The 26041-nt window shown below is 42.0% G+C and overlaps 1 protein-coding gene across 1 annotated transcript in view; it reads left to right on the forward strand.

Annotated features, from left to right (window-relative positions):
• The window catches only part of PLPP2 (phospholipid phosphatase 2), a 49615-nt gene extending 24278 nt beyond the window's left edge, over positions 1–25337 (forward strand). The window contains exons 2-6 of the mRNA XM_089667072.1: positions 8104–8255; positions 12385–12659; positions 13183–13240; positions 15341–15517; positions 19607–25337. Coding sequence (XP_089523198.1) covers positions 8104–8255; positions 12385–12659; positions 13183–13240; positions 15341–15517; positions 19607–19738 — 794 coding nt within the window. The 3' untranslated portion in view covers positions 19739–25337. The remainder of the gene's footprint in view (positions 1–8103; positions 8256–12384; positions 12660–13182; positions 13241–15340; positions 15518–19606) is intronic.
• Positions 25338–26041: the final 704 nt, after the last annotated feature.

Genomic DNA, 26041 nt, shown 5'->3' on the forward strand with positions numbered 1-26041 from the left:
TGACATTCTATAGCTAGGTTAACACCAGAGCAGTCTCTGAAAAGCATTGGATGCCTGTACAGAGAGCATATAGGCTGCAGATTCCATGCGTTTGTGCATTTGCCGAACTGCAAATTTGAATGGGAATAATGTGCCACAAGCCAAGAATATAACTCATGTTTGCGGCATGGTCCCATTGACTTTAATGGGTGAGTTTTGTCAGCTCAGCAAGCCACATTAAATTTGTTGCTATGCAATGCACCGTGGCATGTGTACAAACTCCTTTGGTTTGTTAGGTTTTGGTGGGGGCGGTAAAACCTGGCTCAACAGCTTGTTTTTGCCTCCTCCCTGGCTGCCTGTGTGAAAGGGGCCTACAGGTAATTCCTCTTCTCTTTATTTTCCACTTTCATTTTGTCTGTATAAATACACTGCCCTTGTATGTTCTAATATGCACAGTTTTGAATCTTAAAAAATAAATTTTGTTTGTAACAAACTTAGCCACTGTCTTCCTACATCCGACTTAAAGTGGCACTAAACCATGGTGTAAAAAAAATTCAGGTACTTATTCTTAACTCAAAATACCTTCTATTTCTCTCTGCTTCCTCCAAAAATTGAACTCCTTTTTGCCAGCTGTGATCTGGCTTCCTGTTAGAAGGTGGCTGCATTTGTTCTCCATGGTCCCACTCTATGTAGGAACATAGCCACCCTCCTTGTTCACACCTGAGATGGACCAGGGCTATGGGATGTGTAGTGTGGATAGGTCCATGCACATGACCGCATGACCAAGGAGCGATGCTTGTTACAAACAAAATGAAATAAGGGGAAAGGGAAAAGATTCAGGATTTTATGGAAGACACAAGGATACTAAAAAACACAGGAGCAGCTTCATGAAAAATAGATTGTGATACACAGAGATGAAACAATCCACCAACTGAGTTGTACCCGTTTATCTGTAGCCATTTTACCACTACATCTCAAGTCTAGAATTTCCCCAGCTTTTCTGAGCTTCTAGATGGCAGGGGGTAGGGATCTGATGTCACACATGGCACAGCTCAGAGGAGACCTGAGTGGAGGGGCCACACTCTCTCTACACAGTCTAATAGGGAAACAAGCACATCTGAGTCTCAGTCACAGGATGTGTGCTGGAGCTCTCTTCCTTGTCCCTCTGGATCTCTTGGAGTTGGACAGCATGTCAGAAATGACTCGTGCAGATAGCAGACTGCAAGAAGAAATCCTATTTCATATGTTCCTATTTCATGTCTAAGGTTTACAACCACTTTATGTTTGTAAGTTTATATAGTTATGGGCTTGGGTTATAAGCAAAGCACATTTGCAGAATGATTTTGCTTGGAGAAGTATGGCCAAAGCTGCTACTGTAGACATGCGTTTGTTGTAAACCCTTCATACTCTGGATGTATATCGTAGTTGCAGAGAAGAGAAAAGTGGTTAAGCCCCCTGTCACATCGGGTGTGACTTGGCATGGGATTTGCATGCCTTGTGACTTGCAAATCATTTGCCAAGTCGCACCCTATTGTCTGCTATGAGAGCGGTCATAACGGTGCAGTTCCGACTTGGTCAGAGCTGCACTGATTTCTAAAGTAGTGCATGCAATTTGAATAGACATCTGTGTCGGACGTCTTACAAATAGCAGTGAAATCAGCAGGTCACCGGATTTTGAAATCGTGCGACTTTACTGTAAGTTGCATGATTTCAGAATCGGCTTTGATGGGATCGGGGGGTAAAGCTTTGCTCTTATACAAGTTAAAGCCTGTGTGAACAACTTGCTTTTAAAATGTTTAAATCTGATTTTCAGGCAATCTGCTACACAGTTGAAATACATTCAAAGGAGAAGTAGAGCCAAAGCTTTTTTGGCCCTACTTCTGTGGGTCACAGGAGTACAGTTTGTTCTGCACTCACTCCTGTGACCCATTTTCACATGACAGTGGGCTAAAGCAGTCACTTCCTTATTGAAAATTCTTCCCCCCTAGCCTTGGTCTCAAAAACTGTCACTTTCTGTAATAAATATGTACACTTCCAGCCTTGATTGTATGTCTTGGTTTAGCTAGCAAGGAATGCTGACAGAACCTTTAAACCGGCCATACATGGATCAATATCTAGCTGGTGCAGCAGGGACCAGCCAGATTTGTCATCAATGTATGGACAGGCTGGTTGTACACAAGTCTATCTATCAGTCAGCTTTTGTTCAACCAGCCTGGATCTCTCAATCCGCACTGCCGATAATAGCTGGCGATGTTGATGAGTGTATACTGACAGCGGTTAAATCTCCCCACTGTCAGAATACAATAGCTCAGTAGGAAGTATTCCCCCATCCACATTGAGCCTGAGTTCACACTTGTGCGGTTTGGCATATCTCATGTGATTTGCACAGGAACCGCACCACATTCCTGTGCAAATCACATCACATGCAAATTCTGTGCGGTGTGATTGGAGCCATACATTTTGTTTTGCTCAAATCGCACCTGCACCAAAAAGGTGCAGGACCCTTTTTTGGTTCGTACTAGAATCGGATCACATGGGTATTCACACCTATGCGATCCGATATCGCACCACGTTTTGCGGACTGATTTTGGAGTGTTAACATACACACCCGCAGAGGTTTGCATGAACGGGGTGCGATTGTGATGCGATGCAGAATTCTCACAGAAACCGCTGCAAATTCTGCACCGCATCAGTGTGAACCCAGGCTGAGTGTGTGAATGGGAGAATCAAGCCATTTTCTTTTGTTCAACTAGTGGGTTTTAACAAAAGAAAATGACTCGTGTATGGCCAGCCTTTCAGTGCTGAAGTTCACAGATCTGCCAATGAGGGAGAAAAAAAGAGAGAACATCAGTGAGATAAGATAAGACACTATCCTTGTAAGTTTAACTCTTAAACTTGTCCTGTCAATTCTCCTGCTTTTCTTTTCTTCCTCCCTAGTTTATGTTCTCTCATGTCCTCAAGTTGAAGTGGTCATACCAAGGTGGCATCATCCTGATGTAAAAATTTTCAGGAGGCAATTCTATTAAACATAAAATTGATTTGAGTGGGTTTCCTCCAAAACCCCGCTGCTGCCTTTGCCAGGCTCCCCTGTCCCTCCGGGGAGCTCAGTAACAATATGATTGCTTCAGCCGCATTCCCTTGGAAGAGTAGAAGGAAAGGGAAGTTCCCACCCCTCTTTTGTGATGTCAGAAACTGGAAGTGATGAGGATATAGTCACTTCCGGATTCAATTTTTGTTGACAAGCCATTATCAGCTTGTACAGCATCTGATCAAACAGATTTCAGTTTGACCAGAGGCTTTGAAGGTCAGAGGAGAGTTCTGGGGTCTAAAAGATCCCAGACTTCCCATAAAGAGGACCAGTTCAATCCATGCTATCACAAGGGATGAAGTTCACTCCTTGTGATAGCAATAAAGGTCATTTAAAACATTAGGGTATAGTGTTAGAAAAAAATACATTTAAATAAATAAAAAATGCACAGTGGCTAAATGGTTAGCACTTTCACCTGGCAGTACTAGGGTTGTTGGTTTAAATCCCAACCACGGCACCACCTGCCTGGAGTTTGCATGTTCTCCCTGTCCCTGCGTGGGTTTCCTCAGGGTACTCCGATTTCCTCCCACTCTCCAAAGACATGCTGGTAGGTTAATTGGCTCCTGTCTAAATTGGCCTAAATAGGGACTTTTGACTGTACGCCCCTTGAGGGTTAGGGACTGATGTGAATGTACAATATATATGTAAAGCGCTGCGTAAATTGACGGTGCTATGCAAGTACCTGAAATAATAATTATGTAAACGTTGACCACGCCACACATGAGGTATTACCACGAACGTCAACAAGAGGATTCATTTTTAGTGCCAGATCTCCTGTGTAACTCTAAACTGATAACCTTTAAAGCATTGCATATGGATATTTGGGTACCGTAGTTGGTTGCCGTTCTACAGCCGTATGCAATCTTATAGTGTGACACTTGTCAGTAGTACAGGAAGCGAGGACATATACTTTTAAGAGGAGGGGCAATTAGAGAGCATACACAATATCCTATGCTAATAATTCTGTTAAACTATATTATATATGTTATGTTTGTGGTAGCAGTCCAGTACTAATAATATTTGTAGTAATATTTATCAGGCTGAGCACCAGCAATCAGGCAGACTGAATCCAGACCCCAGTTCTAATGAGTGTGCATATTCTCGTGTCTAAACTTTATTTAGACCTATGATTGGGATACACAATCTAGCCACTGGAATTGGTGTTTATCGCAGTTTCTCATGGCTGCATTTTATTTTAGTTACCCTCATGGTCGAGCAGCTGCGCATCTTGCAGGCTCTTACATTATACAACTTTCCCAGCCATCTCAAGGTCTTATTTTGTTGGCTAGGAGATATTATTTTTTTTGTAAATTTAAAGTAAAACCTAAGGCAAAACTTTTTGAGATTAATTAGAACACCCATTAGGTTTTTATAAAATTAAAAGATCCCAAATTTTGGGTTGTCCCCAGAAAAGTAATAGAGGAGAAATCTTTCAAAGGGGACACTATACTGGTGACCTTGGTGTCCCAAGGGATTCCCTTAATTTGCAGGGATTTCCTCTAATTTCCTGTTTTTGATATGGGACAGGAAGTGAAGTGAAATCTCCGCAGTGGGACACAGATGGCAAAAAAATAATTTGACGGGTTATAACCCTCCCTTACTTTATCCCAAATGAAAAACGTTTTGCCTATAGTTCTACTTTATCCTTAGCTTTACCAAAAATGATCTGATATAGGTTTTTATGTGCTCTGAATTCATCATATGCCATTATAATAGGCATGTTGACAATGGGAAGTAAGCATCCTGCAATCTACTTTTGCAGTTCATACAAATGGCAAATGTCATCAAGTTATTCTCTGCTGTCCTTGTATTTTCAATTGCAAACATTTAGCTTTGTCACCCTTAATTTTGTAAAGCCTATGTTTACCAGTCACTGATTGTACAGTGAAAGGGCATCACCGTAGTGACAAGTGACAAGCTTTGCTTTTCCCTCATGTAAGCAAGCTTTACAGTGCCTGGAAAACATTTTGAACTGACAGCAGTGCAGTACAGTTTTAGTTATAACTGCTGGCCCAGGTAATTCATACATGTTTATTAACGTACAGCACTGAGCGAACTATCGGCGCTTTATAAATACTGTATAATAATATGTCCAAAAATGCAGCTATTGCTGTACCTCTGGTACTCTGTGGGTATGAGACCTGTTGCTCCTGTACAGGGAAGCAATCCTGACATTTACCTCCTCTCCCCTTGTCTATTCACAGAACACCTTGTATGTTGTGAAAAGCTAATAGATTCAAGGCATTTTGTGAATGAATGAGGGATGAAGAGGGCAGATAAACAACAAGCTGTACTTTCTGACACATACAATTGTGAGGATTGTTTCTATTTGCAGTCCAGCACATCTGACCAGTGGTTTTCTTTTTTGGTTTTTTTTAACAATTAAGTATTTTTTTTTTTGTTTTTGCCTGGAGTTCAGCTTTAACATTTTCTATATACAATGTAAGCTGAATTTTAAAGTAACTTTTATGTTTATTTTTCTGTATAGGCCTGATTTAAACTCGTGTGCCTGACAGGGAACCTCTGTTAGCTGTATTCCCTAGGCATCAGATCTTTTTTTGACTGTGAATGGGATAAAACCAGAATGCCAAAGACTGCTGACTGGACATTTTCTGTGGCTTGTCAGTTCTTGGCTCAGTCCTCTATCTGGGCATCATGGACAAACTGTTCTGAAACAGCAGAGCTTTTCAGAAAGTATTTAGGATGCTCATATGTTTGACAAAAGCACTAGCGCACTACCTCTGTGTCAAGACAGCCTAATCGTATATGTCAACCCAATTACCTTGGTTCAGAGGTTTTTGTGATCAGATTGCCTTATGCCATTCTGTCAGATCTGGACCAGGAATTTATTAAAACAGATATGCTGGCATTAATGATGAAAACAAAGGCAATCTATGCACACTTTCAGGAAAGCACAAGAGGTCTGATTCCACCAATATTCAACATTCATTTTCTGACGTTAAATTATTACTCACCAAATTTATACATTTCTAGCACATTTGCTGTTATTCATATACCTTACCTCTTTTAAAAAAAAAGATTAGTCAGTGTTTGGCTTTCTTCTTTATTTCATTTTTTGCAATAAATGTTGATTTCTTTATTATTTTCTGAACTTTGTTACTAAAACCACAACAGTAAAATCTGTTTCTATATGCAGTAAAGCATGCTTGTTCTCACTGTGGAACCTAAGGGGTTAAACCTTTGCATTGTATAAAAGGGCTGTTTGATCCTGCCTTCTCTGATCCTCCCCTTCCTCTACTGTCCCCAATCCATTTGCTGATAACATAGAGCCTTGGGGCAAGCTGCACATGCTCAGTTTGGTGTGTATTGCTAGAGTGTTTTTTTTGTTTTGTTTTTCTCTCCTTGGGAGAGTGCATGTGATCAGCACAGGGCCAGTTAGCGCTGTCCAGACAGAGGGTCAGGGGTTATGCAGCCTTATAAGACAATCAGGGGAGAATGAAAACTCCTACAACAAGATTAACCACTGCTCTGCTGGACACTGTTAGAAGTCACAAGACTGCTTTAACTGCTGATGAGAAAAGGTATTTAACAGTTTATGTTTACTAAGATATTTGCATTTCCATGTTCTGTGTACTGTGGGAGACCAGATATAGTGAATGCAGGGTCCTGGGTTTTGTAACACTTTAAACATATGTCACTTGTTTTCCATTGACTTTCTATGGAGAACTGTGCTACTTGTTTGCTTAAAGTGGTTGTAGATGCGGAAGGTGTTTAACTTACTGCATTGTATGCAGCAAGGTAAAAAACCACCTGCATGCAGTTTCCCCTACAGCCCCCCTAAATACATACCTGAGCCCAATCCTGATCCTGTGATGTGCATAAGAGCAGAGGCTCTCTAGGCTCTTTTGCTTCTCATTAGCTCAGATAAGGCAGCAGAAGCCGTGGTCTCCCATTGCTGTCAGTCAGAGCCAGCGATGAGGGAGGGGGCGGGACTGAGCCTTGCTCTGTGTGTTCATAAGACTTGGAAGCGAGCTCCTGAGCTTGCATGCATGAGTGCCTCCTTAGCATGTGGCTTGCTGTGGGAGTGAGGAGCCAGGAGCACCACAGGGAGACCGAGGACGATCGAGGCTGCTCTGTGCAAAACCACTGCTCATAGCAGGTATGACATGTATATTTATAAAAAATTAACCTATAGAATCACTTCCAAGTCCACCTATGCTGCAGATTCGCAAGACTGTTACTTGCCATTAACTGTATTCAGCCACAAGATTACATATATGCACTTTTGAAATGGTGAAAAATCTACAGTACCAATATTAAGAGACCCATTAAATTGCAGCTCATGCCTAAATGATAGCCTTAAGTTTATTTTTCTACTTGTAATGCAAATGGGGACACCTAATAGCCATCATGACCATGTCCTCTATGTTCTTCAGGCTGGAAATGGATCAATTTGCCAGGATATTGGCATTTATAAAGCTAGCCCAAAACACTGATATCGGTGTAGATATTGCAAATCAGGGTTAAATGGGTAGTAGTATTTGTTCCAACTACTACTATCAGATGAAAGAACATGGTACTTTTTCAGTCAAAACCAGCTAGACCAGGTACAAGAAGTAAAGTTTAGACTTGTTCTAGTAATCCATATGCTGCACCCTCTGCATGTAATTAACACATCAAACAGCAAACAATTTGTTTACAATTACAGCACTTGGTTTTCAGATGGTTTTAAGGTTTTTGTTTTTATTTATTTCTGCTTTTGTACTATTTCACTATCTTACAACTTTCACCTTTTATACAGTGTCTAAAGAAAATAAGCGTGTGCAGTCTTTAGTTCCTGTCGGGTTTTTTTTTTCTTTTTTATTCTCCCAGATCAATATGAGAGAGTGATAGAATTAATCTGGGGTCTGTGGACTGGTGACATCACCTTGGAGCTAGAGGTCATTGAAAACAATGTGCAAAAAATAAGCCCATTTTATTGCTTACTCCCAAAATACTTGAAGCCACTGTATAATCTCTCACTTGATGAAAGAAAAAGTAACTGAATGTTTTGTGTTATGTTTTTTTCTCCACAGCATCCTTGCCGTTCATTATTATGACACTGGTAAACAGGCCATACAAACGAGGTTTCTATTGCGATGATGAATCAATTAGATACCCATACAAAGAAGACACCATAACTCATGGTCTAATGGCTGGAGTCACCATTTCCTGCACAGTTATTATTGTAAGTATTTACAGAGAAATAATGCAGTGGTTAATGCTAATGATGAACACCTATTTATAATTGGGAATTATACCACTAATGGCATAAATGAAAAGAAATTTTAATTTTGCAGTCAAACTTCCATCCCAAACAGAGTTAAAAAAAAAAAAAACAGTACTAAGGAAAGTATGTTGACTTCCTTCTTCTGAAAATGTAATATTTCCTGGCATGCTAATCATTTTGGCTTTAGTACTTGATATGCATGTTCCAGGTTACACATGATATGCATGTTCCAGGTCAGGGTTTTGAAAAGTAAGGAAGCTTCTGGATTACTAAGACAGCCAGGCAACTATAACTTTTCATAGACGTCAGCAGTAGAAGACTACATGCTCTCTCAGCACAGGTTTCCTTTACGTATATTATGAAGTTGTTTGGCTGTGTTTTCATTCTTTGGGCATTTATTTTCTAGCCATGTTTGTATATTTTTGATTTTTGCACACCTGTACAGATTGAGCAAATGCGGATAGAGTATTACAGGTGTACCTCGGGTTACGAAATTTTTATGAATTTTTTCACAATACGAAGTGTATGTCGGTGCCGATTATTAAATGCAATTGCCAGCTTTTTTTTTTTTTTTTCTTCACTATAGCTCACAGAATTAGCTGTCACTTTCCCCAGATTTAAAGGAAACTTTGTTTCTTTTAAGAAACTAAAAGGAAATATTGTTTCTTTTAACTTTTGGGAAATAAACTAAAAGGAAACTTTCTTTTAGCTGGGGGGGAAGTGACAGCTGAATCTGAGCTATAGTGAAGGTAAAAAAAAGCAGTAATTACATTTAAAAACCGGCACCATAATAAATTAAACGTAGTGGGGTCCCCCCTCCCATCCATACTAAGCCCTTCAGGTCTTGTATGGATTTTGAGGGAAACTCCCATGCCAAAATGTTTTAAAAAATGGCGTGGGGGTTGTCCCCAACCCCCAAAGAATACATACCAGACCCTTATCCGAGCATGCAGCCTGGCAGGTCAGGAAATTGTCACATGGGGCGGGGTCACTCGGGTGATGTCCCCAGGTGGCCACGCCCCTTACATATTTAGGAACTGTCAAACCACTGGAGCAGGCAGACGGCGGGAGCCATCGTTGGAATCGGAGCCTTTTTATTCTTTTTTCAGGTCGGCGGTGATAGCGGGCATCGTGATTGATGTTGGATCTGCAACAGAGGACATTCTTTTAGTTTTTTCTTTTAATAAAGGACTTGTCAAAGACCGTGTCCTGTCTTTTCACACTACACTTTGCTTTTTGTGAATCAGTAGCGGGATCATGTACCCCATACTCATTCACATGGGGCCCAAAAGCAACCCCGCCCGCCCCCCCCATGTTGAGGGCATGTGGCCTGGTATGGTTCGGGGGGGCGCCCTCACTCATGTCGTCGTCCCCCCTTTCCTGACCCCTGCCAGACCTGTATGCTCGGATAAGGGTCTGGTATGGATTTGGGGGGGGGGGGTGGCGCCACGCTATTTTTTTTTTTTTTTCGGCGTGGGAGTGTCCCTCAAAATCCATTCCAGACCCAAAGGGCTTGGTATGGATCGGGGGGGGGGGGGCCCAATGCCATTTTTTAATGTTTTCTTAATTGCCGGCAATTTTTACATTCAGCTGTTACATTCACTGACAGCTGAAACATTAACACTTTGTTGTCACTGCTAAAATACTGCAAGACTTGATAAAATAACTTATGCTGTATTTTAGTAACATTTACTTTTTTCTGACCTCTGGAACAGATTAATTGGTTTTCAGTGCATTCCTAAGGGAAAGAGCGTTTCGGTTTACAAATTTTTTGCTATACGAAAAGTCGTGCAAAACTAATTAAATTTGTAAACCAAGGTATGCCTGTATATATTTTATCATTGAAGCTACTTCATTATTCCTTCCAAAGTTTGTGTTTTGGCCAATTTGAAGATATAATTTTAGGGTAATTGTAAGATTGAACATTTGCACCTTACTCAGTTGAATTCAAGTACATTTCTTTATGGGAGATTTATATTTGTTTCAAAGGCATTAAGATGCAAAAAATTTATAATTGATTCATTTTGTTACTTTAAGGCCACATTTACATCAAGCAATTTGAAATGTGTGTTTTTGCACGACACCTGTAGGGCAGTCCATTGATTTCAATCTGATGCCCTACGCTTAACAAATGTGGCAAAGTAGCTCATGCAGCATTTTGTCACTTTCATGTTTGCTTCCCACGTTTGGGGTGCCATTAACAGTTAGCCTAGGTTCACATTATGAATCACAAAGGAACCAAACTGCATTCCTGGACAATTCACATTAATTTTGAATGGGCTCAAATTGCACCAAATTAGGGTTGCACTGATATTGATAGTGCCGATACTAAGCATTTGCATGAGTATCAGTATTCATGCAAATGCACCAATACTAAAAACCGATACCCTGTCACTTACACACACAAAAGCCCGGCTTCTGCGTGTAGAAGTAACAGGCTCCTCTCCCGGCGGTGCCCTTTCTGTAATTTCCTAATACAGCAGAGAATGAGGGGGGCGGGGAGGATGTGCACAGCTCCAGTGCAGCCAATGGTAGATCCAGTACGGACTGTCAGCCAGCCATTCCGCTGCTCTGAATCCTCAGGAACCTGCAGTCATTGGTGGTTAGGACTGCCATCGTCATAGCAACCAATGATGTCACATGAGCTCCCACCAGGCACTGTGGAGTGAGTCTACAGGTATGGGGGGCTCTGATGGGGGAATCTAATGTAAGGGGGCTGTGATATAAGGGAGACTCTTATGGGGGAATCTGATGTAAAGAGGACACTGATGGTGGAATATGATGTAAGGGGGGCTCTGATGGTGGAATATGATGTAAGGGGGGCTCTGATGGTGGAATATGATGTAAGGGGGGCTCTGATGGTGGAATATGATGTAAGGGGGGCTCTGATGGTGGAATATGATGTAAGGGGGGCTCTGATGGTGGAATATGATGTAAGGGGGGCTCTGATGGTGGAATATGATGTAAGGGGGGCTCTGATGGGGGAATATGATGTAAGGGGGGCTCTGATGGGGGAATATGATGTAAGGGGGCTCTGATGGGGGAATATGATGTAAGGGGACTCTGATGGGGGAATCTGATGTATAGAAGGGCTCTGATGGGGGAATCTGATGTATAGGGGGGTTCTGATGGTGGAATCTGATGTATAGGGGGGTTCTGATGGTGGAATCTGATGTATAGGGGGGTTCTGAAGGTGGAATCTGATGTATAGGGGGGTTCTGATGGGGAAATCTGATATATGGGGGGGCTCTGATGGGGAAATCTGATATATGGGGGAGCTCTGATGGGGAAATCTGTTATATGGGGGCTCTGATGGGGGATACTGTCCAGTGCTGGGGAGAAGGGGCTGTACTGAAGCTGGAGATCACTTCCGTGCAGATATGCAGGACTTTCAAGTCAGAGTTGGTAGGAGTTCGGTAGGTGATTGTGTTAGAATCAGGTAGGCCAGTCTGTGTAGTAGTCAGGTAGGTCAGTGTAGGAATCAGGTCAGTTTCCCGCACTGTTCCTTTGTGCACCCAGGCTTGTCATAGTGACTAGTTTCCTAGCCTGGTTTCACAGAGGAGCAGTGCGTACATTTTTGATTCAGATAGGAATCGCACCGCATTCCTGTTAAAATCACATGCAATTTTTGTTCAGTGCAAGTTAAACCCATTCATTTTTTTTTCGGCTCAAATTGCACTGCGTGAAAAATAGGTATCGGTAATTGTTATCGGCGAGTACCTGATAAAAGGTATCAGTACTCATTCTCAAAAAAATTGGTATTGGTGCAACCCTACACCAAATCCATATCAAAGTCCTGCATGCAGCAATTTTGGGAATGCACTCAAACCAGATCGCGTGATCGTTTTTGTACCATGCAATCCGGTGCAGGCAAACACTGTGTGGTGTTTTTAAGATTGCAAGGACACCCACTGCAAATCGTAAGAGCAGTGCAATTTGAATGCGTTGGGGGAAATGTGTACGGGTCGCGGGGTTCCCACTGCGCATTCTAGTGGGAACCGAGACTTAATGGCACCACAAGTGTTTGTGTATACAAATTGTTATTCAGTCCACAGCAGAGAATTTCATGACACTGTTTTTTCCACAGATCACTTCTGGAGAAATGTATATGGTATTTTCAAAGCGTCTATACTCCCGCTCAGAGTGTAATAACTATGTGGCTGCACTCTACAAGGTGATAGGAACATTCCTGTTTGGTGCCTCTGTCAGTCAGTCTCTCACAGATCTGGCCAAATACATGATAGGCCGACCACGTCCCAACTTCATAGCTGTGTGTGACCCTGACTGGAAAATGATTAACTGCTCTGGATATGTGACAGAATTTGAATGTCGTGGCAGCCATACCAATGTGACAGAGTCAAGGTGAGTGTCGTAAAACAAAAGTACTTTGTTTAAATAAGCAGTGCATAAGTGCCACATGAGTCACTTCACTTTGTTATACTGCTTGATTCATTAAAAACAAAAATATTCAAGGTATAAAAAAAGTGGATTTGTAGATAATAGGCCATAGAAATGTCCTGGAATCCTGCAGGCTAAGTAATAACACGGACTATCTATTAGATTCAGTTACTGTGGCACTGAAAGCATACTGCAGATGTGGGTAGGAATTGCTCCCTTAAATTTAACAATAGATGGGGATTCTGAATGAAGAGGAGCCCTGATGCAGGACAGATGAAAAATGGAAAGGGGATAATGGCTAATTCCAAGTAAACTTTTTAATCTGTGTTTTCAGAGTCTTTCACAGAAGTATTGAGTATTGTACGGTACAGTACAGGCAAAATATAGCACTGTCTCCCACCTCCATAGTGCACTGATTTACATTAATTTTGGATTGATACTGGTTTTAGTATCATGAATGTTCTCATTTTGTTTGGTTTTTTTGCAGGTTGTCTTTCTATTCTGGACACTCTTCATTTGGAATGTATTGCATGTTGTTCCTCTCGGTAAGTATGTCTTCAGGTGTTCTTGTACTGTTATGATGCATTAAATCTATCTCCACTTCACCGTTTGCTTTTCAGTGCCTATTCTATTAGGAAATTTTACTTCTTGTTTTTGGAAACATCATTTTAGAAGTTCTACACTTAGATCTTTTGAAGTGTCTTGAGTAATAAATAGAAACCCTTTAGAACGTAGACAGTGAGCCATACGGTGGAAGTACATCTTTTGTATTGTGTGCACTGAATTTTATTGTTCTCATGTGACAGAGAAAAAGGATCTTCATTTTTAGCCTGACAAGTATTTTTCGGTAGGGATTTGCCATTTATTTTAGTGAACTAAAACCAATTCCTTTATTTTGAAGAAACTGGTAGGATTTAGTCAACTACTGTATTGCTGCAGGTGTTTTGGGACGATAGTAGAAGTGTCCTATGCAGGGTCTGGTGACATTACTGTTTAACATAAAGCTGAACCCGATTGTAACAGCAGTGGTAGGAGCAAAATCTTTTTTAAGGTCTCAGAGACATCAGGCAACCTAGCAGGGTTAAAACCGTGCCTCTGTTCACAAGAAACAATGTAAGTGATGTTTTGAATGAACTGTATATAGTTCAGCTTAGTGAAATGTAAAGTTGGAACTCTAGACAGACTGCCAAATGCACCAGTTAAAAATATATGTTGGAGTGGTTTGCCAAAAGATTTATATTTCTGTCCGTCCAGTCCTGAGATTCACACAGCACAGTTTTATCTGGCAGAGGAGGGGACCTGATTTTTCTCTGTTGTAGTTTAATAACGCCTACAGAATTGGTCCCTCCCCAGCCTGTGACTGGTAAGTGAAAGGAGAAGCTGCAGATTCCTTTAACTGCTTCTCCCTCTTTCAGTCTGAGCTCTGCTTTACAATGGACTGCAGTAATTCAATGCAAGGTTAAAGTCCTAAAGGCCTTGTTCACCATGGGCTTCAGTTTGTATAAGAGCAGTGTGGGATCTTGTTTTGGGCACACTTTGTGTTATGCCAAGCTTTTACAAAGCATTTTTAGCATTTGGCACCCCCCCCCCACCCCAGAGCAAATATTTAATTTTTTTGTGCATGGGAACTGAGGGATCAGCGGTGCTTGATTGCTTAGTTCTTGGTCTTAAAAACACGGGGGGACTGATACTGCATCTACCTAGGCAAGTATAAATGTTTGGTTTTTTTTTTGGGTTTTTTTTTCCATTCCTGAACTTCTTTTAAAGGAATCATTTTATATACCAAATGTTTTGTGTTTCTGTGAATCCAGTCCCGAGGTTTACACAGTTCTCCCACACTGCACAGCCCTATTTAGCAGGAGAGAGAACTTGATCTTTCTCTGCTGCATTTTTACTTGTACAAACAGGTCTCCTGCCCACCCTGTGACTGAACAGTGAAGGGAAAAAAACAGAAGACTGATGCCCTAGTTCTTGCTACGCTATCTCCTATCAGCACGATGTAATAGCCATTACAGAACTGTATTCATTTGCATTCTGCTAACTGCCTGGACTTTTGCTTTTGAGGTTTTTTTTTCTTGCTGGCTGAGAAATTTATTGTGAAGTCATGCTTATCACCTGGTAATTTCACGTGTAAGCTTGTATTGCAGTCTCAATTAATTTTTTGTTAAGGGCACACTTTGTATTATGTCAGCTGATGTCTGCTGCTGCACTGCATCTAAATGACAGCTCTAGTTTTCAAGGTGCTTTGACCACAGGCACGAACATGTATGAAACCCCTTGTGGTAGAATCAAGGATTGACAGAGGGACATTACAGGTTTTTGAAAAACGTCAGCTTTAAATTAGCATTACTGCTAATAAATAAGTTGATAAATTAGCATTACTGAAAAGATTTCAGAATTTTACAAAAAGCTTTTATCCACAAACTACCCTTCCCTGAAAAACACTTTCTTCAAACATAATCCGTTTCCCACAGCTCACTGAGATGAAAATTGATTTAGCAAAATCCATGAATTGATATTTGTTATAATTGGGGCCTTTTTTAGGAGTGAAAATATTTTATTTTTCTAGGTCATAGGTTACTGTGAGTTAAATGCAATACTTTTCATGAAGCTATTATAAATGAAAATATTCTTTTTATTTCCAGTTATATGTCCAGGCCCGGTTGTGTGGAAAGTGGGCTCGCCTTCTGCGGCCCACTGTACAATTCTTCCTCTTCTCCTTTGCCCTGTATGTTGGATATACACGTGTATCTGATTATAAACACCACTGGAGTGATGTTCTGGTGGGACTTCTTCAAGGGGCACTTGTTGCTGCGCTCACAGTAAGTTTACTACTTGTCTTTAAGACGAAAAGCCTAATAAACTATATGAACTATAAAGATTTTATATACATATTTATATTGCATATGATTCTGATCATTGATGTCATTACTTACTTTTCTCTTGCAACACAGGTCTTCTGATTCTTGACCATAGGTTTTTATCGCCACCTACAGAAGTAGGACAATAGGCAGGAAAGAACTCGGTACCACCTATGGGCAGTCCTAGCTGGTATAAAAACCCCTTCTCTGCTATAGGCAATCCTGTTTTTCTGCCTAGCGTTCAGGAGTAAGGACCTAGTTCCCTGCTGGGACCTGTGGCTCCATAGCATTTTTTACCTTTTTTCCTGTAGAGCTCTTCAATCAACAGCTGGGCTGGGTGATGGGCTGGAAAATCTAGATCCAGTGGTCACCGCAGTCTGGCCATCAAACTTTCACAGACCTGAAGCTCAGTGCTTGGTTGGCTGCAACTAAGCCCTTTCCTAGACTGGGGCAGGCCAGCGAGTTAAACGTCACGCAGGAACACATATGACCGGTTGTCCATAGTCCATATCAGTGTTACCATGGCTGACATCACCCTCACCCACACCCTGGTTTTAGTTCCATGCCCTGTGAGCCGGACATCCATTTTGTTTTTCCCCTCCACTAGACAGTTGTCCTGAAGGATACCAGCCTGCTTGGCTAGTGTTTAGTTGTGTGCTCCAAATTGGCTTTAGACTGTTGGACTCCAGTGGAGGCTTGCTTGCCTGTCAATGTCCTGGAGCTGTGGTGCTCCGGTTGTCTCTGAAGCGCTGATCAAACCTTCTCTGGGGTCTCCTAGTCAGGATCCTGTCAGATGATGTCACCAAAGTGGCCTATACCCTCCACTAAGGTGACAAGTAGAGTGGCGGTGACGCTAGAGGCTTCTCACTTTATGCAGTGGGCGGAACAGCACATTCTGGCTCTATCCAACTTACACATTCTCAGTGTCAAGAATTGGCTGCAGATTGCCTCAGTTGTCAGTCGCTGAATCAAGAAGGGGTGTTCCTACCCCTGGATGCGTCTTGTCAGATCTGGCACCCTTCAACAGGATTGTGCCCCAGTTGTGGCATGAGTGTGGGACTGCCCCTGGTCGGATGCATTGGATGCTCTGGGGACATTGGGGGACCAGTATCGTCTTTGTTCCATGTTTTTGCCCTTCTAGCTGCTTCTTCACCTGCTGCACAAGATCACGGGATAGGGATTCCGGTCATTTTGGCAGCTTCAGGCTGCTACATTTTTGTGGTGCAGCTGGTGGTCTCGGACGCTTCCTGGTAGTTGCCTCTTTGGAGGGTTTACAATCTCTTGCTGTTGGCATGGTTCTTGCAAGTCAGAGTTGGTGGAACATGGGGTTTTCAGTTTTTGGGTTTCCCAATTATGTTGACGGTTCGTGAGTTCCTCTTTTGGATGATGTATTTTATGCCTGGGGTAAGTTCTGGCTGTCTTTTTCTGTTAACACCACACCCCCCAGGTGGCTCAGGTGTTTGCCTTTCTTCACCAGGGTATTGCACAGCATCTTGCCTTGAGTTTTCCTTACAGGTCAAGTTCTGCCCTCGTCGTCTTTCTTCAGCGTCCCTTGGCCATGCATTTCCTGTTTGCACCTTGAGTCAATGTGTTTGTTGTCTGGTACTCACCATGCCCTAACTGTTGCCGTTGGACTTGCATTGGGTCTTTTGGTTCTCCCGCAGCTTTCCTTTGGAGATTATCTGGATATACTCTTTCTTCATAAGTTGTCTTCTTGGTTACCATTGCTTCTATGAAGTGGGTGCCTGGGCTGGTGTCTTTTCTTGTGAGTTTCCCTAATGAGTTTTACACAAGACTGGGGAGGTTCTTGTTGGTGCCCCTCCTTTCTATTGAAGATGGTGTCAGCCTTTCGCCTGCCTTAGGACATTGTCCTGCCTTCTTTTGTCCACAGCCGTCACATTCTTAGGAGGCTGTGTTGCACTTCTTGGATGTGGGTCAGGTGGTTTGTGGTTCGTGGTTCCTGTCCACTGCAGCCTCCCGCCAGAGGTCGGCCTCTTATACGGCTCGCTGCGGCCCCAGGGCAGCCAATGAGACTCGTTTTCCCATTGACTCTGATGGAAGCTTCTGTTGTACCCTTTTAAGAGGCGGGGTCCTCCTTTTCTTCATCATGGTCCATTATACTAGGGTGCTGCGTGTATCCTGTGTGAACAGGCATCTGTTTCTTAAGTTTGTTGGGCGGCTGCCTGGTTGGTCGTCTGTGCTTACTTGCTAGATTTTACCAGTTAATGGTTTGGCCTCTGCAATGCTGGTTTTTGTTCACGTGGCTGCAGGGTAATGTTTTAAGATCCTTGTTTGCCTCTTTAGGGTTTTTTTTTGGGTGTTTGGCATGTTTGCCTGGTCACTCTAGTTCAGTGGTTCTCAACCTTCCTAATGCCGTGACCCTTTAATACAGTTCCTCATGTTGTGGTGACCCCCAACCATAAAATTATTTTCGTTGCTACTTCATAACTGTAATTTTGCAGTGGGAGTAGTGCCACATCATTGGTGTCAGTGAGACGAGTAGTGCCACATCATTGGTGTCAGTGAGAGGAGTAGTGCCACATCACTGATGTCAGTGGGAGGAATAGTGTCCCATCGTTGGTATCAGTGGGAGGAATAGTGTCCCATCATTGGTATCAGTGGGAGGAATAGTGCCACATTGTTGGTGTCAGTGGGAGGAATAGTGCCCCATCATTGGTGTCAGTGGGGGGGGGGGGGAATAGTGCCCCATCATTGATACTAGTGTGGGGGGGAATTGTGCCCCATCATTGGTGTCACTGGGGGGGGGTAGTGCCCCATCGTTGGTGTCATTGGGGGGAGGAATAGTGCCCCATCGTTGGTGTCAGCGGGGGGGAGGAATAGTGCCCCATCGTTGGTGTCAGCGGGGGGAGGAATAGTTCCCCATCGTTGGTGTCAGTGGGGGGGAGGAAATAGTATTGGTGATACCAATGATGGGGCACTATTCCTCCCACTGACACCAATGATACTTACCTTGCTGACTCCTGGGCTCGCTCCCTCCCTCTCCCATCTACAGCCAGCATACCTGGCTTCAGCAGCACCATCTGCACGCTACAGACACTTACCTGTCAGCTGTCTTCCTTCTCCGGCCACTCCCTCGCTCGATCTTCTTTGATCTTCGCGCTGCTGCTCGGCTCCTCCTCTCCAAGCTCCACCTCCTCGCCGGTGATTGGCCGCCTGTGTGCCTCTCCTGAGCTACAGTTCCGGCAGCCAATCACTGGCGAGGAGGCGGAGCTGTTGAGTGATCCCGGGGATGTGGCCAGATGACAGGGGCGGCATGTCATCCCGCACACACATTGAGGTCCAGGGAAATGTGGATGTATCTGCATGTGGGCGGACCCGCCTGGAGACTGATAGCGGAGCGGTGTCTCGGTTCCTAAGACCATCGGAAATATGTGTCTTAGGAGACCCCTGTGAAAGGGTTGTTCGACCCCCAAAGGGGTCGCGACCCACAGGTTGAGAATCGCTGCTCTAGTTGGTTCTATTTTCCCCACCCCTCGTTGTGGCACTGTTTGGGACATCCCTATGGTCAAGAATCAAGAGCCATCAATAAATGTAAGAGAAAATGGGATTTTGTTTGTTAATCACTGTAAAATCCCTTTCTTTGAGTTCATTGACGGACACCAACCCCTCTATTTGGAGTTTATACTTCTGACACTGCTTTGTTACACACTGGATTGCCTATAGCAGAGAGGGGGTTTTATACCAGCCAGGACTGCCAATAGGCAGTGCTGAGTTCTTTCCTGCCTAGTGTCCTACTCCCATAGGTGTCGATATAACCCTATGGTCAAAAATCAGAAGAGCTGTGTCCGTCTATGAACTCAGAGAAAGCGATTTCTACAGTAACAAAAAAATCCCATTTTTTTTTCTTCTTCTTAACGTGTATGAAATCCTTTTTGTCTCTCCCTCCTCATATTCATACTATTCTCATAACATAAAGTCTACCTCAAACATGTGAATTTAAGGAAAATGTGTAAGTTTGTCATTCTTTCAAATAATTTCCTCATATTAGTCTGTTTTTCTTATCTATTTCTTTTTAACTTTACTTCACAGGTGCGTTATGTGTCTGATTTTTTCAAAGTCAGACCACCTCTCCAGTGTACCAAAGACCCTCTTGAAACTAAACCAAGTCTTCAACTGTGTGAAACTGACCAGAATCACTTTGGATACCTAGGAGGATCATGAGAGTTTTCTCTGCCCCTCTCAGCTGCACCAACTTAACTGTTGAGCTTTCCCTGGCTAGAAGGCCTATATCTATGTCAGCTGGCCGCTTCAAGGGGCTAATGGACAGAACAGGCAGCTTTCTCCTAGAAGAGGCATGCTTGGATTTTTTAAACGAGATTTTGTGACCATCCCTATTTTCAGCACAAAAGCCAAAGTAACTTTTTATATAAATTTATGTATAAAGAGAGGAATATTGATATCTCTATATTTGAATTGTGTATAAGATTGAATGTTTTGTAAGTATCTTTCCAATTTGTTGAAATGAGTGAGCGAGATTAGAGCTCGGTGTGCAATATGAAAATTTGTATGTTGTAGCCATTTTGAATGAGATTGTTTCCCTACTCCTTTACGTGGTTGGTATGAGCTGCGCATCAAAGTAGGTGCGTGGGTCCATTTTGTGTTTTTTTTTTTTTTTTTTTTTCTTTCTGATGTGTACAAACTGACTGCTTTTCTTTTGTATGCAGGAGAGATCATGCAGCAGAGCAGTTATCCTTTCTTTTTGCATAGAATGAGTATGTGTGTGACTTGACTTGAAACCACTGATTTATACCTCTCCACCTTCAAAGGAATGACCAGAACCTATGGAGCTATGGGGAGAGGGTAAAGGAAAAGAGCCTCCTTTAACACTTGTATATATTTCGTTTATTGGGTTTAACTGTGTATATGCTATACTCCAAGTCTGTGGGCTGTAAATAAAGCAATCACCCATTCCTCATTTGGCTGTGAATGGGTTCAACATTTCTGTGTCCAACTATTAATGTGTTGCTTGCTTTTTTGTTTTTATTCTTCCCTTGTTTGTGTGTGCTTCTATGTATGATTTTGTTTCCATTTAGGACTGGTTCACACTCATGCAGTCCAGTGCATTTTTTTCTGCATCAAAAATACATGGATAATAGGTTATATGGTTTCCAATGCAATAGTTCACAACAATGCGGTCAGTTCCAGTGTGTTCCAGTTCCAGAAATAAAGGAGAACATGCTGCACTTTTCCTGCACTAAACTGTACTGGAAAACTCATAAAAAATGCACCAGAATGCAAGTCCTTATTTAAAGTAAAGAAAAAATGCACCAGAACACTTAAAAACTCATCAAAAACGCGCAAGCAGAAACTCATCTGGACTGCATTTCGATGGTGTGGACCAGGCTTAAAGACCTTATGCACATACCTCATGTCTACCTTGAACATGCACAATCCTATATACATGAACTCCCTCTACATTATGAATTTGTCTCTCCATGTTCCTTGCCACCCTATGAGCAGTGTGAAAAATGACACATTTTCTCACCATTCCCCCTAAAATGGTGGCCATAGTCTTCCTGATGTCTCCCCAAAGATAGTAGGCTGAGAGAAGGCTACCTGTTCTCAAAAGTGCTGCAACACAATCTCACTGTTTTACAACTCTGCATAAGTGATATATAGGGACATAAGTGGATACAATAGTAATCAGTGCTCAGTGAGAAGAGAGAGGATTGTTCTTGTGAGTTCTTCTGATAGCCGCAGATCTTATTGTTCCCTTGGGATGCCTTAAACAGCTTTGCACAACTTGTTTAATTTTGGTGACAGAGCTTACCCTTAATACTGCAAGGTATTTGTACACAGCCACAGCGGGAGTTGTACTTTCTCCTGTGTAATTGTTTATATGTTTATATAGCTAATGCAACTTCAACTGAAAGCACTCCAAAGTTAAATATTAGTTACAGGAAACCTTGCAGTGCAAAAAAATCAAAGTTGCCATTTCTGACTTATTTTTAAAGATTCATACTGCAAGGCTATCATTCCTGTCTTTCTTTCATGTGTCACTGACCCAGGACCTGATTTACAGTTGAGTGCCCCTGGAGCTTATACTATAAAAAGTACATTGTCTCATGCATGCCACCAGCAAGTGATATTTGTGTCATCTTTATTGGCAGACCCAACCACCTTGGAGCACAAAGTCTTTTTTTTTTTTTTTTTCCCCCATGTAGCTTAATTTTCCTACCAAGGCACAATTGCCCTCTAGTTAGGAGTCCTAAATGGAAAGTTTAACAGATCTCTTTATAGTCATTGTGAACCAAAATGTTTACTGTTAGTCCTCATGTACACATGATGTTTTTACAGCTGCTGTTTTTGACGTTTTTTCTACAGCCAGTAAACCCCCCAGCTTGTTATCCTATGTGTCAATGCACACACAAGACTGTAATCAACATTTTTTGGCTGGAAAAAAAACCCAGGATTAGTAGGTTTCTAGAGGAGTTTTTTAACTGTAAAAATGCTCTAACGCTGTAAGACACAGCAGACTGGCGTTTTTGGACTTTTTTTAGACCAAAAAAAAATTTTTTTTTCACAACCTCTAAAAACTGCAAACGTCACTAATAGCAGAAAAACTCTGCTAAACGCTAATGCAAAAACACTAAGAAAAGGTGAAAAACATTTTTTAACGTGACTTTACACAGCTAACATTACCAGTGTTATCAAAACGTCCAGTGTGCATGAGGGCTTATACAGAGATAGTGATCTTTTGTTTGGTATGAAGTTGAATTTAAAGCCATATCTGACTCTGAAACTGGCTTTGGATGGATCAAAATTCAGACATTTCTGTAGGAGCCATCCAAATTGGAATCAAGAAGAGTCAATCTAATGATCTTGAACGGGACTGTTGGTAAGTTTTGGTTGGATGCAGGTGCTGAACAGTGTATTCTGACAGTGGAGGAGTCCCTGCTGTCAGAATACAATAGCGAAGAGTATTCTTCCATCCACCTCGCTTGTGTGGTTGGGGAAATCTATTCAATTGGGAGACAGTCATCTATGGGCAGCTTAGGGCTCTCTGCACTGTGCAGGCAGCTATTGGTGTGAATTCCAGCAGAGAGAAGTGTGGTGTGTTTTTATCTTTTTTTAAACATTAAGCCCTTTGACACATTAAATTCTCTGCACAGCAGCTCAGTGCCTCTCAGTGTACTGTGGTAAAATTCTACATGTCTGCATTTTTGTCTACCTTACTGCACCAGAAACCACACCAGCATTGTGTGAATGGGGCAAATAGAAAACAATCTTTCAATGTGCAATAGCCATGACTTGCATTTGAGTGTGTTAAGCCCTTACTGTGTAAATGAGCCCTTAGGGCTAGTTCACACTAGATGCAGTTCAGTGTGCTTTTTTTCTGCATCAAAAATGCATGCACTGTGTTTTCCATATATTCCAGTGGCCCTAGTTCACACCAGTGCAGTCAGTTTCTGGTGCAGAAAAAAAAGTAGAGTATGCTGCATTTTTTTCTACACAGAGCCATACTGAAACATAGCAAACTGCATCAAAACTGCACTGGAACTACATGTGGTGTGAACTGTGAGCAAAAACTTATCCGGAGTGCATTTTTGTAGTGTGAACTGGCCCTTAAGCTATATCCCAGGCAGAGAAAAAACACCATGTATTCCCCTAAGGGCCTGTTCACACTACAAAAATGCACTCCTGATGCATTCTGTATAAGTTTTTGTTTACAGTTCACACCACACGCAGTTCCAGTGCAGTTTGCTATGTTCCAGTATGGTTCTGTGGAGAAAAAATGCAGCATGTTCTACTTTTTTTTTTTTTCTGCATCAGAAACTGACAGCACTAGTGTGAACCAGTGCCATTGGAATACATAGAAAACACTGTGCATGCATTTTTGATGCAGGAAAAATGCACTGGACTGCATCTAGTGTGAACTAGCCCTAAATGTACTCCCTTAAATTGAAAGCGACTTAATATACTTATTTTCTCCTGTATTCCTAAAAAGGTACAGCACTAGGAGTCATTCAGACTGTGCTGCAACAGACATGTGCTGACTTCATTCTGCAATAAGTGGCTGTTGCTTGTTCTTAACCAGACTGGGCTCCTTCAGTATTACTGGTTGAAGTGTGTTGTGGGAAACTCTATGGCCTTGTTCACATGGGCATACTACAGCATACACTAGTACAAGGGCTGTCTTTGCCCGCATGGGGATGCACAAGTGTTTCATGTAGGCAGTCCCATTCATGCCATTTGGGACCCACAGCTGCAGGGGCCCAAATGCACACTGTCTGCATTCAGGGTTTTGCACTCGCATGGCTGTCAAACTGTTAACAAGGCCTAAACTGGCTGCACAGAATTACAAATCTTTGGCAGATTGAACACAAGTGTATCAATTCCATATTTAAATGTTTGCTTGAAGTTCTGCTTTTAACACAGTTACAACAATTGTTCCTTTAATCTGTGCTACCCAGGCAAGTAGCTTCACCTAACAGCTGTCTTTCCCAGGTGCTCAAACTTACGCAATTTTTTTTTATTTGTCTCTTGTCTGTATGTTGGGTGCCTGAGTATCATTCCCTAAACACCAGTGTTGTATTGCAGGAAGGCAAGTGAGTTGCATGCATACTCTGTAGCAGGTGTTTTTAATTTCTGGCAGCCAAGGGGAGTGACACGGGAAAAGGGAATGCAAGACCGTTGAACTTCAGAGTGTATCTGTTAAAGTGGAATTCCAGGCACCCCTAGCTAATCTTAAAAATGCTCTCTCCCCTCTGCTAATATCTATTCTAACTAAGCTGTGTAAGAAAGATCTGTATACTTTCCTTTTCCAGGTTGCTCCTGGAACATGATCTCCCCTGTGTTATCCAGTGTTGGGAGCAGAGATGAGGAGAGAGCACTCCAACAATGGCTAGTAATGCCTGGCAGCATGAGGTCACCCATAGGCTTCAATAAGCCCATCTGTTGTTGGCACTCCCTCCTCTCCCCTGCAGCTGCGCTGGCTGACACAAGGGAGCCAAATCACATGACTGAACTGGTGTGGCCTGAAAACAGGTAAGAATACAGCTTTCTTACGCTGATCAGTCAGAATAGGTGCTATGAGGAGGGAGGGAGTGTTTATAAGATTAGTTACGTGGGGCTGGGATACCACTTTAAGTGAACCCAATAGTTTTTCAAGAATAGGCAAGTTAAAGCATATGTTCACCTTTCCACAAAAAATAATAAATGCACATTTTTTGCAGGTAACAAGCAAGCCAATACTTGCTAACAGGAAGACTTCATGAAATACCACAGCGCTCACAGCAGAATGATATGGCTGTGTGGGCAGAGCTGTTTTTGAAAAGTGACAGCTAGTACAGGGAAGTGCTCCCTGTACTTTTGTCGGGGGGGGGGGGGCAGCTGCAGGATCGGGAACATGTTCCCAAAGGTGAAGGTATCCTTTAAACTTAAATTACAGGTTGTCAATTTGATAAAAATGTTATTCATCTGTTAACTTTAAATTAATGTAGCCATTATGCATTTATCATTGGTGGAATGTCAGACTTGATTTTTTTTTTTTTTTTTTTTTTTTTAACTTTTGCAGTGAAACTGCTACATTGATTTGGAGCATACTAAACTGTGCTATGCCTGTGCACGCATCATTAATTTTGTTACATTGTAGCCAGAAACCGACTGAGCTGAAATTGGCTCCTTTTTCTAAATAGTAAATTGCTACATGCCTGAGTGTTCTTTTTGTAGATATCAGATTCTTTTAACAAAATTTTGTGAAATATAACAAAATGAATTACATACTTTACATATATTTTATTAAAAGACTTATTGCAAACTGCTTTCACTCTGTTTTACTTCAAGTGTTGTCTGAAGTTTAGCATTCAACTTTCATTGCTTTGATTACCTTAAAGAGCCTTAGAATACCTTAATAATAAAGGCCAACATTTTAATCTTTCTCCTACAGCTGTTATTTTCCTTAAAATGTATGTGTATACAACTTTGTGTTTTACCACATAGGAATATAGTTCTCTGGTTGTTAAGCATTAAAAATACACATTACTGCTTTAAAAAAAAATAATAATGAGCAGAACCAATATTGTACATATTTTGTGTTCTGGCAATGAGAAAAAAAACACAGATGCTTTTTTAATCTGTTTCTCGGTGTTTGAAGTGTCACGTACTTTAATTTTAACTTGATTTCCATGTGTTCAGTGATGTTTAAAGCAGACCTGTTGCTTGGAATAAGTAATTATAAACAGTTTGTGCTCATGTGCCTTTCATGCAACAATCAAAAAATGGAAAGGAAAGTTATAAATACCTATATCTGAATTCTATAGAAGACGCACATTGTTTGCCCAAGCGGGTGGGACATTTTGACATCCTGTGCTAGAAGCAGAGGAACCCGTTTCCCTTCCCTCTTGTGTGCCTCCACTTCAAATACTCAGGATGGGAAGAAGGCTCTGCCGTAGAGGATGTTACTCAGGCTAAAAGTATCCACTTGCTGGCAAAGAGCCTGGGGAGCAGGGAGACGAGGGAGTG

This window comes from Staurois parvus, unplaced genomic scaffold (genome assembly GCF_062004578.1).
Source record: "Staurois parvus isolate SC_StPar_1 unplaced genomic scaffold, SC_StPar_1.0 ptg000053l, whole genome shotgun sequence".
Taxonomy (NCBI): domain Eukaryota; kingdom Metazoa; phylum Chordata; class Amphibia; order Anura; family Ranidae; genus Staurois; species Staurois parvus.